The sequence below is a fragment of the Diceros bicornis genome, chromosome 17 (genome assembly GCF_020826845.1).
Source record: "Diceros bicornis minor isolate mBicDic1 chromosome 17, mDicBic1.mat.cur, whole genome shotgun sequence".
Lineage (NCBI taxonomy): Eukaryota > Metazoa > Chordata > Mammalia > Perissodactyla > Rhinocerotidae > Diceros > Diceros bicornis.
The window spans coordinates 12,624,374-12,642,683 of record NC_080756.1 but is presented as its reverse complement, the minus strand read 5'-3'; the positions used below and the strand labels follow the sequence as shown (position 1 = coordinate 12,642,683).

The following is an 18,310-nucleotide window of genomic DNA, read 5'->3' as shown; positions in this document are numbered from 1 at the left end:
TGGACAACACTCCACCTCTAAATCCAGTTAACTAGTAACACTGGTCATCATCAATGTACCCTGCACTCTCCCCTTCCTAAACCTGCACAGTTCATGTAGAACTGCATTAATTCTACATCTGACTGTATTCCAAACCTTCCTTCTAACTCAGGCAAATGAAACACAGAATCGTCTCATTACTCTTGATTTCTCAACTGCTAGTGTCCTAGCAGTTCCTCAGGGTCAGGAAATTCTTGGAAAGTGTAATCATTTTTGCTGCAGCTGACCGCCCACCCACCCACTCCTCTTTTTGGAGTCGATCTAGTTTGGAGTCGGTCTGCGCTCTATGATAGAGATAGAATTGGAGATAGAATGGACTAACTCTTGGAGATTTCTAAAAAGAAAGCAAGCCTCACTTCCTCTTCACTCCGCTTTTTTTTCTCTTCCCTGAACGCTGGATTGTCTCATCTCTGTAATTCTCGGATTTTCCAGTTTTCTCTAGTGTCTGTCGTTACACTGCACAGACAACGTAGAGGACTGGAGACACGATAGACAGCGTCGTCATCCAACACTTTCATTCCCAATAGGGTAATTTCCTTTCTTTTTGTAAGGACAGCCAGGAAAAAATTGAAGGATAAAGAATGTGCTTAGAGTGTAAAAACTAGGGAAAGCTGACACATGAACATGTAGGAATCCCAGACCAAACCCTGCCAAACCGTCCGAATGGAGTGGAAGGAAATCCTGACCCTTCACAACTCAACTTCGCGACTCCAACTCCCTCAAAAACCGAGTAATTGGCGGTGCGGCTCCGCATGACGTCATACCACAGGCACTCCAATCCCACGTGGGGGACCCCCTGCGCCCTGCTCTCTTCTTTAAATGGTACACCACGCCTCCTTCTCTTTCTGGCCAATCAAATGCCGCTCTTTAGCCTCTTTCCTCCTTTTCCCGCCGTCCCAGATCTCCCATCTGGGCACTCTGGTCCAATCAAGGAGGTCCTGCCTCTTCGGAGCCCTATCCCCTCCCCGCGGGAGAGGGGCAGGGTTTCGATCTTTTGACTCCACCTTAGTCTGTGCGGCGCGGACCAACCCGAGCCGCCAGAAAGAGGGGGCGTGGCTTGAAGTCCCCTCCCCCATCCTGGGGTTTACGGTTTGCCGCGGGGAGCTAGTTGCAAGACGCGGCAACCTCCAGTCGGTGTGTGGGTCGGGCGGGTCCTCCCAGAGGTGGCACCATGGAGCGCTCCCCTGGAGACGGCTCCAGCCCCAGCCCTAGCCCCGTGGACCAGCCCTCTGCTCCCTCCGACCCCCCTGACCAGCCCCCCACTGCTCACACGAAGCCGGACCCGAGTTCTGGGAACCAACCTGCCGGCCCCAGCGCGGCGAGTGAGGTCCTGGCGGTGCTGACTTCGTTCGGGCGGCGGTTGCTGGTGCTGGTGCCGGTATACCTGGCCGGGGCAATAGGACTCAGCGTGGGTTTCGTGCTCTTCGGCCTCGCCCTCTACCTGGGCTGGCGCCGGGTCCGCGACGAGAAAGAACGGAGCCTTCGAGTAGCGCGGCAGCTGCTGGACGACGAGGAGCGGATCACGGCGAAGACACTTTACATGAGCCATCGAGAGCTGCCTGCCTGGGTGAGCGACCATCCTCGATCCTCAGTGCAGCAGAGCCCCCTTCTAGCCCCTCAGTTCTAGGGCTCTCCCTCCCTACCCTAAAGTCAGTGCCCCACCCTTGGGACAGTGGGCCGCAGACTTTCCCCTCTCGCCCCGCTAGCCACCGGCCTCTGGGACGCGGCACTCTTGGGACCGGCTCTCCAGTCTCCTTCCCCCGCCCCCCGGCACGCCCAGATCCCGTTCCTTGCACAGAATCAGTCCTCCTTCCTCTGCGCTTGGCAAGAGCAGTAATGTTGGGGAGCCCGCCTCCCTCCCAGCCAAGCCGCTGAGCGCCTCTCCTCGCCCTGGGGCCACTCGCGCCGCGGCCGCTCCTGGGCATCCCCGCACCCGCTGCCGCTCAGACGGTTCCCTCATCTCTCCTGTCCGTTCAAGACTTTGTGCCTATTTAAGGCCATTGGTTCTTCTTCCTTTTCCCCCTCTTATTCCCGGGTACCCGCTGGAAGCCAGCCCCGGGAGCACTGCCCCGCCGAGCCCCCGCACCTGGACGGACCCTCCGGCCCTCGCCTTCCAGCCCCAGGCGGCCGGGCCGCAGCGCAGCGGGGGCGGCTGCTGGCCGAAGGGCGGGGGTGCTGGGGGAGGGGATCGCGACTGCGGCAGTGCCCGCTGCCCACACTCCACCGCCCCTGGCCGGCCCCACCCTTTTCCGGACTGTGGGCTGCGCGTGCTCGGTCGGGGCCACGACCCTTGTTTCTACTCCCCCCCTCCTGTGGTGAGGGGCCGGATGCCTTCTCTCCGGGCTTGCAGAGGCAGTGCCCAGTTACCCGGCCCCTCCCTGCCTCTCCGGTCCTACTTCTCCCAGCAGAGGTGCCAGTCTAGGGGGAGGATGGCAGAAGAGAGGAATCAAAGTTGACACTAGGCAGGCAGAGCCATGCTGCCCAGGCCGGCGACTGGGGAGGGGAATGGGGGAAAAATAGTCCAGGCAGCAGCTGTCTCTGATCCCCCTACTCCTCCTCGTGGAAACTAATCTTCCTCCTGAAGCGACTACCCTTTCTCTTCCCCTCCACGCAAAGCACAGGTGTCCTTCTTTCCCATAAAAGGAGTCACACTGATAAAAGGAAGAAGAAAAACATGGCCAGGGCCTAACCCGCTCTTCTGGCCCCTCCCTGACTCCAGGGGCTGGTTTCCTCTTCACCTTCTTGGTATACAGCCCCCAGTCCAAGGGGAGCAGGGAAGGCTGGAAAAAGGAACCAGGACTTCTCCAATCCCAGGATTTCCTCCTCAAACTCTGACTTGACAGGACCACCCCCTCCAGAAAGAATGTGCCCTTCTCCCTCCTCCTCTCTGCCCCAGCACCTGTCATTTCACATCCGGGAGCTATCCACAAAACAACTTTGTGTCAGCTCCCCTTTTCAGACCGCAGTGCCCCCAAACCCTGAGGAGGAATGAATCCTCGGACATCCTGGCCCCTCCCCCAGCCCCTGGGTGTGAGGAGGCCCTGTCACACTTATGTTTTCTTTTCTCTGGGGACATCCCACCCGGCATCTTAGTAGGAAACCACTGGCAGAGGGTGTGCTCATTGTTATCTCTGCCTTCCTCACCTCCAGGTCAGCTTCCCAGATGTGGAAAAGGCTGAGTGGCTAAATAAGGTGAGGGTTGATTGTCTTGACTTTTGTTTTTCACAAGGGGGAATGGAGTTCGTTCATCTTGCCAAGCCCTACCATACCTCAATTCTAGCCCCATCCCCAGTGCCCCCCATGGGGCGGATTCTAAAGCAACTTGCCTTTAGAGGGAGGATTGGGCTCTCCTATGATGGGCTCCCTTTCCTCTCAGATTGTGGCCCAGGTCTGGCCCTTCCTGGGCCAGTATATGGAGAAGCTTTTGGTTGAAACTGTGGCCCCTGCTATTCGAGGATCTAACACCCATCTGCAAACGTTTACATTTACACGCGTGGAACTGGGAGAAAAGGTATATGTGTAGGGGGAAGTAACGCAAGGGAGGAGATGGGACAGGAAAGGTGGGTGGCCAGAAGGGGCTGGGGTACTCCTCTCTTTCCTTCTCCTCTCTCAAGAGTTCTCTCTCCAGCCATTGCGCATCGTAGGAGTCAAAGTTCACCCTGGTCAGAGCAAAGAACAGATCCTGCTGGACTTGAACATCAGGTAGTGCCACTCACCAGTCTTCCTGCTTCCCCTTCGACAGGATCCTGGTCCCTCTGACTACTTCACTCCCCCTGCCCCCCTTTCAGCGTGATACTAACCCTCTTTCTTCTCTTCCTCACTAAACCCCAGCTATGTAGGTGACGTACAGATTGATGTGGAAGTGAAGAAATATTTCTGCAAAGCAGGAGTCAAGGGCATGCAGGTGGGGCAGATCTCAAGGGCCCCCATAATAAGGAGGCTTTGCCCTAGGTTTTATTGGACACAGGGAAGTGGGAGGTTGGAAAAACCAAGGCTGGGAAGTCTGGGAGGAGGAGAAGGCCTTTTCTGAGTAAAGGCTTTGATCTTCTCTTGCCCCAGCTACATGGTGTCTTGCGGGTGATCCTTGAGCCACTCATTGGGGACCTTCCTATCGTGGGGGCTGTGTCAATGTTCTTTATCCGACGCCCGGTAAGGGAAAATGTTGAGGGGGATGGGGAAGCAGGGGAAACAGGATTGGGAGGGTGAGGATACCAGCAATGGGGAATAGGGGAGAGAATTGACAAGATGGCTGAGGGGTGTGGCAACTGTTGGATGAGTGTGACCACACCACCATAGGATCTGTCCTGATCCCCCTGCCCTTTCCTTTCAGACCCTAGATATCAACTGGACAGGGATAACCAACCTGCTGGATATCCCAGGACTCAGGTATCAGGGACTTACTGAGCACCTGCTAAGTGTTCCAGCCCTGGCCTGGGGGTTTAAGGGATATGAAGCAGTAAATAGTGCAGCCGATGCCTCCAGGAGCCTTGACCCTGGTTGGGGGGATAAGACAGATACCCCCTGAAAAGTTTCATGCTGTGACTTCTCTTCTGTGGTGGGAGCATGCATTTTGGTAGAGAATGAAGAGGGCTGCAGACTGCTCAGCAGGAGCAAAAAAAGAAGGAAGAGCTGGGATGGCAGTGAAGGGACAGAGCAGTGGGAGGCAAATTAGGGTAGAAGAGTAGCAAAAAGGGATTTTCAGAAAGGACTTCTCTCTAGCTTTGGGTCTCTCTTGTTGTGGGAAACATAGCTGGGGGTGGGAGGATATTGGAAGGTGGGGCCACACTCACCTCCTCTTCTACTCCCACATTTAGCTCACTCTCTGACACCGTGATCATGGACTCCATCGCTGCCTTCCTCGTGTTGCCCAACCGATTATTGGTGCCCCTTGTGCCCAACCTTCAGGATGTGGCCCAGTTGCGTTCCCCTCTTCCCAGGGTATGGCCTCTTCCCCAGGAGATAGATCCTTCTCTCGGACCCTGTTCTGGGTCCTTAGTTTCTTGCTATCTGATTCCTACCCTCAGGGCATTATTCGGATTCACCTGCTGGCTGCTCAAGGGCTGAGCTCCAAGGACAAATACGTGAAGGGCCTGATTGAGGGCAAGTCAGACCCCTATGCACTTGTGCGAGTGGGCACCCAGACATTCTGCAGTCGTGTCATCAATGAGGAACTCAACCCCCAGTGGGGAGAGACTTATGAGGTGGGAGAGCTGAAGAGTGGGGCTGTGTGAGATGGGGAGGCCCCCGGAGGTTGTGAGAGAAGATGCTGATTGATGATCCTCGCAGCTGCAGCCCATGAGGCCCTGATCCCTCTGTGTTCCTCAGGTGACAGTGCACGAGGTCCCAGGGCAGGAGATTGAGGTGGAGGTGTTTGACAAGGATCCAGACAAAGATGACTTTCTAGGCAGGTGAGACTCTGCCTATGTTAGGATTCTAAAGCCCCAGTGCTACAAGGTCCCAGAGGTAATTATAATCCTTTTCTGGGCCTGGGAATCATGTATCATTTTCCTTCCCAACCTCCCCACCCCTTGCCCCCACCATTCATGCATGCGCGTGTGCACACACATAAATATCTCCTGAGTGTAAGTTGAAGGGAGTCTGAGATTTGCCAGTTATTTCTAGGTGGGTGAGTGGAGGGCCAGTGACAAGGTACTAATTACAACACTCCCCTTTTTTCCCTTTTACTGCCGCTCCCTTCTGCCCGACCCCCCAGAATGAAGCTGGATGTGGGGAAGGTTTTGCAGGCTGGAGTACTGGATGATGTAAGTTGAGAGAAGAGGAAGGTGGGGAGTGGTCTCACCCACTGAGCAGACAATAGTTGCTCCACTGGTGGGGAAGAGATGGGTGCTTGATCTCTTCCCACTTTCTTCTACTTCTCCTTCCAGTGGTTCCCTCTTCAAGGCGGGCAAGGCCAAGTTCACCTAAGGCTAGAATGGCTGTCGCTTCTGCCAAATGCAGAAAAACTGGAGGAGGTAACCAACGTGGGAAACAGGAAGCTGGTGGGGAGAAATGGGTAGCTGGAAGTCTAGAGGCCTGGGGGAACCAAGGTCTGACTACTACCACCCCACCAGGTTCTACAGTGGAATCGAGGCGTCTCCTCCCGACCAGAGCCCCCATCAGCTGCCATCTTAGCTGTCTATCTGGATCGGGCCCAGGATCTTCCTGTGAGTGTGGCTTCTGAGGGCAGGTGAATAGGGAGCCCTGAATGCACATTCCCACACCCTCCTTTGCCCCTGCCTGCTGTGTTCCAGAAGCAACAACATGTAACACAAAGGTTCCAAGGAGGGGATCAGAGCCACGTCAAGGAAAAGATTCTGATGAGAGCCCACCTTCCTTCTCTGAAACAAAACCAAAACACCCAAGATGGTGACTTCTATATTCTACCCCCTACAGCTAAAGAAGGGGAACAAGGAACCCAACCCTATGGTACAGCTGTCAATTCAGGATGTGACCCAGGAGAGCAAGGTGAGGGCCAAGACATCATTGTGGGAGATGTCATGTGTGGGGCCAGTGGGGGAGGGAGGACTGTTCTTGGGATGACGTCTCCGCGTTAGAATGCCTATAAGGGCTAGGGTTTTCTAGAGACACAGGAATGGTACTGTGCAGGTACCCTTAATCTCATCCTGCACATCTCCAGGCGCTCCACAGCACTAACTGCCCGGTGTGGGAGGAGGCCTTCCGGTTCTTCCTGCAAGACCCTCGAAGCCAGGAGCTTGATATACAGGTGAGATAATCATTTGGCCCCTCCTGAATACCCTATCCCGTCTTCCCAGATCTCTGCCATTTCTTCTCTCCATCTTCTCCTTTGATCTCTATTTTCAATCTATCTACATAGATTCTCCACCTCCTCCACTCTCTCTCCACTATTCCCCACCTATCTCTCTAGAATCATTTTTTATAATTGAGAATTGTACACTTAAAATGAATGATTATGCCTCAATAAAATTATTTTTTAAAAAAAGAACATACTGAGTACCTCTTAGACACCTACATTTTAAAGGTCATAGAAAAAGCATAAAACAGAGTATCTGCCTTCACAAAGCTTACTGGCTAGTTTCATAACTGACAAGACACACATATGTAAAACCAAGAATGATATATATATAATGTATATAATCCATGAATGACTAAATATTAACTAGTGGGAGTAAAATACTCATAGAATATGAGTATTTTGGCCAGGAAAAGATACAGAGGCTGGAGTAACTAGAGAGATGAAGGAAGTAGGATTTTGAGTGGTCCTTGAAGAATAAGTAGGATTTAAATAAGCAGAGGGAAGGAGAATGAGAATTTTCCAGGTAAGGGAACAGAATGAGCAAAGTCGGAAGGGACCATGGAGTGGGACAGACCATGGAGTGGGCATAGGATTGTAGAAAGATGGCCTTGAGTGGAATAAAAGTTTTGCGATTGGCACAGAGAGAATGAAGCTGGACCCATGTAATAAATTTCCCCAATATGTCTCCCTTTTCCCTAATCTCTTCACTACGTCCCCTCCTCCTGTGCCTACAGGTGAAGGATGACTCGAGGGCCCTGACTTTAGGGGCACTGACTCTGCCTCTGGCTCGCCTGCTGACTGCCCCTGAACTCACCCTTGACCAGTGGTTCCAGCTCAGCAGCTCTGGCCCAAACTCCAGGCTCTACATGAAGCTGGTTATGAGGGTATGGAGATGGAGGAAGTGTGAGGGTGGAGAAGGGCCTTGTGGATTCCTTGGTATTAAGAGTAAGGAAGGGGAATCCTCTAAGATTAAATGAGCTAGTACATGTGGAAGCACCTAGCAGGCACACAAAAAAATGTTTGCTGATATAACTGTGGGACAAAAGGGTGTATGAGCAGGCTGAGTGTGGAGGGAATCCTCTAGAGATGAGCCCAGCCAAGGCAGGGACCTGGTTTCCCCGTCCGAACCCCTGCTCTGCCCTCCACCCCCACATACCTTGCCTGCTGGTGGCTAGCTGCGCTTCTTTGAGTCGACAATCACACTACCCTTCGCAGATTTTGTACTTAGATTCATCAGAAGTGCGCCTCCCTGCCGTGCCTGGTTGTCCTGGGGCTTGGGACCTGGACAATGAGAGCCCCCAGACAGGCAGCAGTGTGGATACCCCACCTCGACCCTCTCACACTACTCCTGACAGTCACTTTGGGACTGAGGTGAGTTTGTATCTGAAAAGGACTAGGGTCTGTTTGCCCACCCCTAGGTGTGTAAAGCCTGTTTCAGGTCTGGCTCTGACAGGTTTCTCTCTCTTTGACTGCTGTCTAGTGTCCCTCTCTGTCCCTTTTGCAGAATGTGCTTCGGATCCATGTATTAGAGGCCCAGGACCTGATTGCCAAAGACCGTTTCTTGGGGGGTTTGGTGAAGGGCAAGTCAGACCCCTATGTCAAACTAAAGCTGGCAGGACGAAGCTTCCGGAGCCGTGTTATTCGGGAAGATCTCAATCCCCGCTGGAATGAAGTTTTTGAGGTCAGAATCAAGTGGCCAGGACTCCTCCCAGTCCTGCCCCGTTCTTCCCCCTATCTCTGAGAGAAAATCTCGGGTTCAGTTGATTGGGAGGGTCCAGTCATTTGGAGAAGAAGAGAATCCCCTTTTGTCCACACTATTTCCTCCCACTAGGTGATCGTCACATCAATTCCAGGCCAAGAGCTGGAGGTTGAAGTTTTTGACAAGGACCTGGACAAGGATGACTTTCTGGGCAGGTGAGAGGGTGCGAGTCCAGAGGGGCAGACAGGCTGGGCCTCTGTATGCCTTGGAAGTCTGGCCTTAGGGAGACAGAGACTTGGCTGTGACCATCGGCCTTGTCTTAACCTTTCTCCTCTGCAGGTGTAAAGTGAGTCTCACCACAGTCCTAAACAGTGGCTTCCTTGATGAGGTGAGCATGGAACTAGAATCAATAGTCCTCCTGATCTTGACCCACGTCTCATTCTCAGAGTCCCTCTGTCCCCACATTCCCACGTCTGAACCCTGCCTACTTCCACAGTGGCTGACCCTGGAGGACGTCCCATCTGGCCGCCTGCACTTGCGTCTGGAGCGTCTGACCCCTCGTCCCACTGCTGCTGAGTTAGAGGAGGTGAGGAAGGAAGGGACCCCAGATGGGTCCAGGTGAACTTTTCTATCAGCCTTCAAGGCAGATGCCAGGTCCCAGGTGTCAGTTACCACTCTCCAAGCCCTGTGTTACCTCCCCAGGTGCTGCAGGTGAACAGTTTGATCCAGACTCAGAAGAGTGCAGAACTGGCGGCGGCCCTGCTGTCCGTCTACCTAGAACGGGCTGAGGACCTGCCGGTGAGATCTGCTCCCCACGCCCCATAGCTCCCTGGTCCTTCTTCCACCACCCTTGGGTTTGGATGCTCCTGGCGTATTTGGAATAGTAAATTCCAAATTCCTCTCTTTCCCAGGGTGGTGCTGGGGTGGGAAGAATTATCTGTCCAAGGCCACGAGGATGGTGGCTGTCAAGTGATAATGGGGACGTGGCTGCTGGCTGTAGATGTCACTTGTGAGGGGAGGGGTGGATCTGTCTAACTAGGGCCAAATTTAAGGCTAACTCGATGTTCTCTCTGCAGCTCCGAAAGGGCACCAAGCCTCCCAGCCCTTATGCCACTCTCACTGTGGGAGATGCTATGCATAAAACAAAGGTATTAGGAAATGCGGGAGGGCTGAGAGGAGGAGAGAGTGTCAACCACTGATCATAACCCCTCATCTCCACCAGACTGTTTCCCAAACTTCAGCCCCTGTCTGGGACGAGAGTGCCTCCTTTCTCATCAGGAAACCAAACACTGACAGCCTGGAGTTGCAGGTACTGTAAATTCATTCCACAGACATTCTGCCGAGTCCCGTCATGGGCCAGGCACTGAAGCAGGCACAGGCATTCAGAGATAAAAGGTCTAGTTCTCATCTTTATGGAGCTCACAGTCACTTTGGGGAGAAAAATAACCAGAGGATACTTCCAGACTGAAACCTGCTGAGAAAAAAGGCGCTGTGGGGAAGAGGAGGGGTCTGACTCTGACTAGGGGAAAAGGTGGAGGTAGTAAGAAAGGCGTCCTTAGGTGACCCCTGAGCTTAAGGGTAAACAGGCTCCGACCAAGAAAGGCAGCGCAGGAAAACTCTTCAGGCTGAGAAGAGAATGGAGGAGAAAAAAGGCAAATTATAGATTAGAGAGGCTGGCAGGAGCAAGATCACAGGGGCTCTTGAATATTCTGCTAAGAATTTGGATTTTATCCTAAAGTCATTGGGAAACATTTGAAGGAATGAAGGGTGACACATCCAGATTTGCATTTTAGGAAGCTCGTGCTGATGGCAGGGGTAAAGAATGCTCTGGAAGAGGACAGCACTGGAGGCAGGCAGATCAGTTAAGAGACCATTAGAGTAAATGAAGCAAGAAATGACAAAGGCCAGATGGTATCTGGTCGTGGTTTTGACATGGGGTGGCTGGACAGATAAAGGTGCCATTCCCAACACGGGGAATGCACAAAGCAGGCAAATTTGCATTTGAGATCTCTGAGGGACATCCGAGGAGACATCCACCCAGAAGGCAGATCTCTGACCCGTTATGGTGTTCCTCACTCGCCCTCTTGTTTGAGCATCATGAGCAAGCAACAGGTAGCAATTACAGTCTTAAGTGTGAACAAGATCTCTTAGGGCATGTGTAGCGTGACAAGAAGACAAAGGATGCACATCCTGGGTGCTCCAACGGTTAAAGGGCAGACAGAGGAAGAGGAGCCCTTCAAGGGCCTGCAGTGTAGCCAGGTTAGTGGGACCCTCACCAGCAAAGAGTGGATTACAGAAGCCCAAAGAAGAGCATTTCAAAAGAAAGGAAGTGGCCACATGTTGCCGAGAGGTAAAATTAGATGACTGAAAACTATTCATTGACTTTGGAAACTAGGAGGTCACTGATTATTGGAGCAACTTCGGTGGCAGGAATGGAGTAGAAACTAGATTTCAGTGGGTTGAGGGGTGAACAGAAGGGAAGAGGTGTGAGAGGAAGGGAGAGGGTAGGTGGAAGCTAATATAGGAGTGCTGATTTCCTCTTTTTAGGGAGTGAGGAGTCAAGAAATACCTTCTTATGTTTAATTTTTTTTGAGAAAGATTAGCCCTGAGCTAACATCTGATGCCAATCCTCCTCTTTTTGCTGACGAAGATTGGCGCTGGGCTAACATCCATGCCCATCTTTCTCTCCTTTATATGGGATGCTGCCACAGCATGGTTTGACAAGCGTCGGTGCGTGCCCAGGATCCGAACCTGTGAACCCTGGCCCACCAAAGAGGAGTGCGCGCACTTAACCGCTTGCGCCACTGGGCCGGCCCCCAAAAAATACCTTCTAAAGTTGATAGAACAAGTAGAGAATTACATGAATAGGAACCAATAGAATTTAAAATAATGTAACTATTAACACTAGTGGAGGTAGAGAAGAGGTGTCAAGAGCTCAGTTCCTCATTTTGGATAGCAGGGAGTCAGTAGATACTAAGTTGGCAAATCGTGAAATAGAGATATAGGCATATTAGTTAGAATTATGCTAGAACAAAGAAAACAAGAAGGGTTTAAAGGTCGTTACATTTGGAGTATGGAAATACCTCCACCCTGTACAGGTATTACTGGTATAATTTGTGAAAGCCCAGAAAGTAAAGATAGTACAGTCTACTCTAGTTACGAAAGGAAGGGAGGTAGGACCAGCACTGTTACTACGGCTTCCCCACCCTTCACAAAGGGGAGTCTCTCTCCAAAATAACCAAGTCCAAGTATCTGGACCTGGAACACCAGGATTAAATCATTTATCTCTTGATCACAGTCCTGTTGCTCCACAGGTTCGGGGTGAGGGGACTGGTGCACTGGGCTCATTATCCCTGCCCCTCTCGGAGCTCCTTGTGGCTGACCAGCTCTGCTTGGACCGCTGGTTTACGCTCAACAATGGTCAAGGGCAGGTGTTACTGAGAGCACAGCTGGGGGTGAGTGCCAGGAGATGGTGGGCAGGAGGGAGGGAGGGCAGGAACAGAAGGCCGTGTCCTCATAGCGAGGGAGCTGAGCAGGACTCTGCCCAGCTGACAGCTTTCCTGCCCGCCTAGATCCTGGTGTCCCAGCACTCGGGAGTGGAAGCTCATAGCCACAGCTATAGCCACAGCTCCTCATCTCTGAGTGAAGAACTAGAGCTCTGGGCGGGACTCCCTCATGTCACCTCCTCAGCCCCAGAGCTCCGGCAGCGCCTAACACATGGTGACAGGTAAAGGGCTGGGACAGAAAGATGGGACGCAGTCAGGAGTATAAGGGAGAAGCTACAGGCTCCCTAGGCACTACCTTCTCCCAGACCTATCTCCATCTCTCCACAGTCCCCTTGAGGCTCCAGCTGGGCCTCTGGGCCAGGTGAAACTGACTGTTTGGTACTACAGTGAAGAACGAAAGCTGGTCAGCATCGTTCACAGTTGCCGGTGAGACTCCATCTGTCCTGTCCTCCAGGTTCCCTCCATCCCTTCCCTTAGGTTGCCTTAATCACCTTTATCCTCCTGTTGCAGGGCCCTTCGACAGAATGGACGGGATCCCCCTGACCCCTACGTGTCACTGTTGCTACTGCCAGATAAGAACCGAGGCACCAAGAGGAAGACCTCACAGAAGAAGAGGACCCTAAATCCTGAATTCAATGAACGGTCAGTCAGTGGGCATTCAGGTGGAGAGATGGCAGGCTCGGGAAGGAGCTGTGCCCCTAACACTTATCCCTCCCCAGGTTTGAGTGGGAACTGCCCCTGGATGAGGCCCTGCGGCGAAAGCTAGACATCTCTGTGAAATCTAATTCCTCCTTCATGTCAAGAGAGCGTGAGCTGCTGGGGAAGGTAAGAGGGCAAGGATGGTCAGGGCAAAGGTGAGAGTCAGAAGCTGCCAGTAGCAAGGCTGTAGTCCCTGTCAGAGAGGAAGCACCCCAGGAGACATGACTCTACAGGTGATCCAATCACCTCTGCACTGGTTTGGGACCAGGAATGTGTGATGATAGGACATGGTCTTTGGAGATATCACAATAATATCTTGCCCCTACCATCCTCCAACACAGGTGCAGTTGGACCTTGCTGAGATAGACCTTTCCCAGGGTGCGGCCCAGTGGTGAGTATCTGATGGGATGGGGATGCGCCTGGGTATTTAAGCAGGAGAAATCCCAATCGTGGGAAGGGAAAAAAGGATGCAGTCTGAGCTGAGAACCATTGATTCTCTGAAGTATAAGAGCCCTGGGATCATATCTCATTTATAAAATGACACAAGAGTCATCTTTCTGAGCCTTCTCTGCTTGTTCCCACAGGTATGACCTCATGGATGACAAGGACAAAGGCAGCTCCTAGAAGCTGGGGATTACCAGCCTGTCTCCTTGTCTTGCTTCTCACTGCATCACCGCCTCAATGTGATGAGCCTAAAGCTAGGGCCTGAGGACAGAGCCTGTGCCCCTCAGTCCTCTCGCCTCCCAGGCCCATGCTAGGGCCTTTGCCTGACCAAAGAGGAGGACCACATGTTACCCTTTACTGCACGGCCTTTATTGTTCTGGGCTCCTGGGGTAGAGACCTGAGCTGGCTATTTCCTGCTCCGCCTGCACATTCTTCTTGCCTCCCATTTCCTCAGGGCCTTCTGTATCTGTGCCTGGCCACTGGCAGCACTAGCAGTGGCATTAGCTTATGCCAAATAGAGCTTTTGGAAAGATCTTTTTTCTTTAATTGGATGGTCACCTTCCCTACCATGAACAGTCAGGGAGGGTAAACATATGCATGGGAAGGTGGATAGGCTGACCCCTCAAGCCGAGAGCCTCTTGGACTACAGCATGTAGCAAATGTACAGCAACCCAGGCCCCTGTGTCCAGTTCTGTCCCCACTTTCCTCAAGCCTGTCCTGAAAATTACACCTGCTATGATGTTGGGGCCAGCCTCTTGATTGACTCTGGGAATTGGGAACACCTGGATTCTACCTAAGCCTTCAAGTAGTGGATATCAGTCTTGGAGCCTCTAGCTGGTACTGTGCAGAAGGCCTTGGAGGACTTGGGACAGGAGGGCAATTTTTTGTCAGGTGCCTAGGCTGTCAACTCACTGACTAGAACTGAATCTTAGTTTTACAGCAATTCTACCAATCCACTGTATCTTACATTAAACATTATACTCAAACCAGTTGTGGCTCTTTTCCTTAAGAATGGAGAATCCAGCCTACCCATCAGATGTTTATTCCAAGTGTCAAAAGCCTCTATTCATCCTCAACAAAATATTAGCAAACAAAATTAAGCAATACATTAAAAGGATCATACACTATGATCAAATGGGATTTATTCCAGGGATGCAAGGATGTTTCAATGTCCAAAAATCAATTAATGTGATACACCGCATTAATAAAATGAAGGATAAAAATCATATGATCATTTCAATAGATGCAGAAAAAGCATCTGACAGAATTCAACATCCATTTATGATAAAAACTCAACAACGTGGGTATAGAGGGAAGGTACCTCAACAGAATAAAGGTCATAAATGACAAGCCCATCAACCAATGGTGAAAGCTGAAAGCTTTTCCTTTAAGATCAGGACTAAGACAAGGATGACACTCTCACCACTTTTATACGACGTAGTATTGGAAGTCTTAGCCAGAGCAATTAAGCAAGAAAAGTAAATAAAAGGCACTGAAATTGGAAAGGAAAAATTAAAATTGTCACTATTTGCAGATGACACATAAAGAAAACCCACCAAAAAACTGTTAGAACAAATAAAAGAATTCAGTAAAGCTGCAGGATACAAAATCAATATACAAACTCTGTTGCATTTCTATACACTAATAATGAACTGGTAGAGAAATTTAAAAGACAATCCCATTTACAACTGCATCAAAAAGAAAATACCTAGGAACAAATTTAACCAAGGAGTGAAAAACCTGTACACTGGAAACTAAAATCATTAATGAAATAAATTGAAGAAGACACAAATAAATGGAAAGATATTCCATGCTCATGGGTTAGAAGAATTAATATTGTTAAATTGTCCATACTACCCAAGACAATCTACATGTTCAATGCAATCCCTATCAAAATTTCAATGGCATTTTTCACAGAACAAACAAAACTAAAATTTGTATGGAACCACAAATAACCACAAATAGCCAAATCTTGAGAAAGAAGAACAAAGCCGGAGGGATCGTGCTCCCTGATTTCAAACTGTATTACACAGCTATAGTAATCAAAACATTATGGTATTAGCATAAACACAGACACATAAATCAAATGCAACATAACAGAGAGCCCAGAAATAAACCCACACATATATGGTTAATTAATTTACAACAAAGGAGCCAAGAACATACAATGGGGAAAAGACAGTCTCGTCAATAAATGGCGTTGGGAAACTGGATCATTATTTTACACCATACACAAAAATTAACAAAATGAAAAGACTGCGAAAAAAATTTGCAAATCATACATCTGAAAAGGGGTTAATATCCAAATCATATAAAGAGGGGCCGGCCCAGTGGCGTAGTGGTTAAGTTTGTACACGCTCTGCTTTGGCGGCCCAGGGTTCGCAGGTTTAGATCTTGGGCATGGACCTACACATCACTCGTCAAGTCATACTGTGGCAGCGTCCCACATACAAAATAGAGGAAGATTGGCACAGATGTTAGCTCAGTGACAATCTTCCTCAGGCAAAAAGAGGAAGATTGGCAACAGATGTTCGCTCAGGGACAATCTTCCTCATCAAAAACAAAACAAAACAAAACATATAAAAAACTCATAGAATTCAATAGCAAAAAAAAAAAAAAAAACCGATTAAAAAATGGGCAGAAGATCTGAATAGACATTTTTCCAAAGACCTACGGATAGCCAACAGTACATGAAAAGATGCTCAACATCACTAGTCATCATATGAATGCAAACAAAAACTGTGAGATATCACCTCACAACTGTTAGAATGGCTATTATCAAAAAGACAAGACGAGGGGCCAGCCCAGTGGCGCAAGCTGTTAAGTGCGCGTGCTCCGCTGCGGTGGCCCAGGGTTCACCGGTTTGGATCCTGGGCACGCACCAACGCACTGCTTGGCAAGCCATGCTGTGGCGGTGTCCCAAATAAGTGGAGGAAGATGGGCACGGATGTTAGCCCAGGGCCAGTCTTCCTCAGCAAAAAAAGAGGAGGATTGGCAGATGTTAGCACAGGGCTGATCTCCTCACAAAAAAAAAAAAAAAAAAGACAACATGGGCCCGCTTGGCAGCGTAGTGGCTGAGTCTGGCACACTCTGCTTCGGTGGCCTGGGTTCATAGGTTCAGATCCAGATCCGGGGCACAGACCTACACCGCTCATCAAGCCATGCTGTGGTGGCAACCCACATACAAAATAGGGGAAGATGGGTACAGATGTTAGCTCAGGGCCAATCTTCCTCAAGCAAAAAAGAGGGAGATTGGCAACAGGTGTTAGCTCAGGGCCACTCTTCCTCACCAAAAAAAAAAAAAAAGAAAACAAGAAATAACAAGTGTTGGCAGGATGTGGAGAAAGGGGAATCCTTGTGCACTGTTGGTGAAAATGTAATTTGGTGCAGCCACTATGGAAAACAGTATAGAGATTCCTCAAAAAAATAAAAATAGAACTACCATATGACCCAGCAATTCCACTTCTGGGTATTTATCCGAAGAAAATGAAATCGCTAACCTGAAAAGATATATGTACCCTTACATTCATTGCATTATTTACAATAGGCAAGATATGGAAACAGCATAAGTGTCCATCAATGTATGAATGGGTAAACAAAATTTTGGTATATATATACACTGGAATATTATTCAGCCACAAAAAAGAATGAAATCTTGCCTTTTGCAACAACATGGATGGACCTTGAGGGCATTATGCTAAGTGAAATAAGTCAGACAGAGAAAGACAAGTACTATATGATCTCATTTGTATGTGGAATCTAAAGAAACAGAAACAAAACAATAAAACCTAAGCTCATAGATACAGAGAACAGACTAGCGGTTGCCAGAGGCAGGGGATGGGCAAAATGGGTAAAGGGAGTCAAAAGGTACAAACTTGCAGTTATAAAATAAATAAGTCATGGGGATGTAATGTACAGCATGGTGACTACAACACTGTATTCAAGAAGTTGCTAAGAGAGTAGATCTTAAAAGTTCTCACCACAAGAAAAAAATTTTTATGATTATGTAAGGTGACAGATGTTAACTAGATTTATTGTGGTGATCATTTCATAAGGTATACAAATATTGCATCATTATGTTGTACAACTGAAACTAATGTTATATGTCAATTACACCTTAATTAAAATTTTTAAAAAATTAAAAAATTAAAGGAAAAAATATGAGACGATATCCATACATATTTAATAAAAATACAAGCTAAAATTTTTTTAAAAGCCCTTATTCAATTCATGGATCATGTCAGTTTAATTAGTAATCAGAACCTACTGTGGTCGCAGCCACCAAGAATGTTGGTTCCGTTGAGGATGGTCAAGGGACCTGTGCGACGTAGCTGCTGTTGAGTTTCCGGGGAGACTCATTTGCAGTCAGTGATGAAGTCTGTTATCCATCCATCATCTGCTGACCATTATCATCTCATGGGCTTTCCAGGGGGAGGAGTCCTAAACCTGGTGAACCCGGAAGCTCTGTGCCACAGCACAGGCTCGCAGAGTGTCTCAGTGGCATGTTGAGCCACACCCAAAAAGGCTTCAGGCCCACCTGATGGGCAGATAAATGAAAAATATTTTATACCCATTCAGATCTGCCTACCTTGAATTCTGCTCCTTCTGCGACCCTTCCTGGGATGCGAGCCGCAGCAGCTGTGCTCCACCTGTTCCAACTACCCCACGAAAGGAGAGTGCGAGGGAGGAAGAGTGAAGAACTTTACACAGGGTCACTGCAATAGGAACTTGGAGATTTCTTAACGGCCTCAGGGGGGCTTTATCATCTTCTCTGGAAGAATATAAACCTTAGGATGCTATCCACTGGGAGGAGAGGAAAGGCTCAGGGGAAAGGACTAAACTCAGTTTCACAAGGAGTTGTCAAAATTCACCTTGTTAGCAAAAGCTGAATTTAAACTCCATGCCATCCACTAACTCAGCTCCTATTTTTTCAGTAACTCCTTTGTACTCATTGCTGGTTCTTCTGCCATCTCTACTTCCTTCCCATCAATTTAAGAGGATCCCAAGCATTAGCCATGAGCAAGTCATCTCAGTCACCCTCCCCTCAACCCAGAAACTTAAGAGGGGAAAACTCCAAAAACACACGGTAGAGGAATTTATATTTCTAGGGTCTCTCATCTAATTATCCGATTCTGGGCATGTAGCCCA

At 49.5% G+C, this 18,310-nt stretch overlaps 1 protein-coding gene across 1 annotated transcript; it reads left to right on the top strand.

The window, feature by feature from the left end:
• Positions 1–1,147: 1,147 nt before the first annotated feature.
• Positions 1,148–14,151, top strand: ESYT1 (extended synaptotagmin 1). Its single transcript, XM_058557960.1, has 31 exons — positions 1,148–1,606; positions 3,190–3,231; positions 3,416–3,550; positions 3,668–3,741; positions 3,871–3,943; positions 4,099–4,188; positions 4,370–4,425; positions 4,854–4,977; positions 5,064–5,240; positions 5,365–5,447; positions 5,753–5,801; positions 5,925–6,011; positions 6,111–6,203; positions 6,433–6,504; positions 6,677–6,763; positions 7,549–7,698; positions 8,030–8,185; positions 8,319–8,495; positions 8,646–8,728; positions 8,853–8,901; positions 9,010–9,099; positions 9,216–9,311; positions 9,590–9,661; positions 9,736–9,822; positions 11,828–11,968; positions 12,086–12,240; positions 12,347–12,445; positions 12,530–12,661; positions 12,739–12,844; positions 13,060–13,109; positions 13,303–14,151. Exons 1-31 carry the CDS (start codon positions 1,211–1,213, stop codon positions 13,340–13,342), a joined length of 3,321 nt encoding a protein of 1,106 aa, XP_058413943.1. The 5' UTR covers positions 1,148–1,210; the 3' UTR covers positions 13,343–14,151.
• The last annotated feature ends 4,159 nt before the right edge of the window (positions 14,152–18,310 follow it).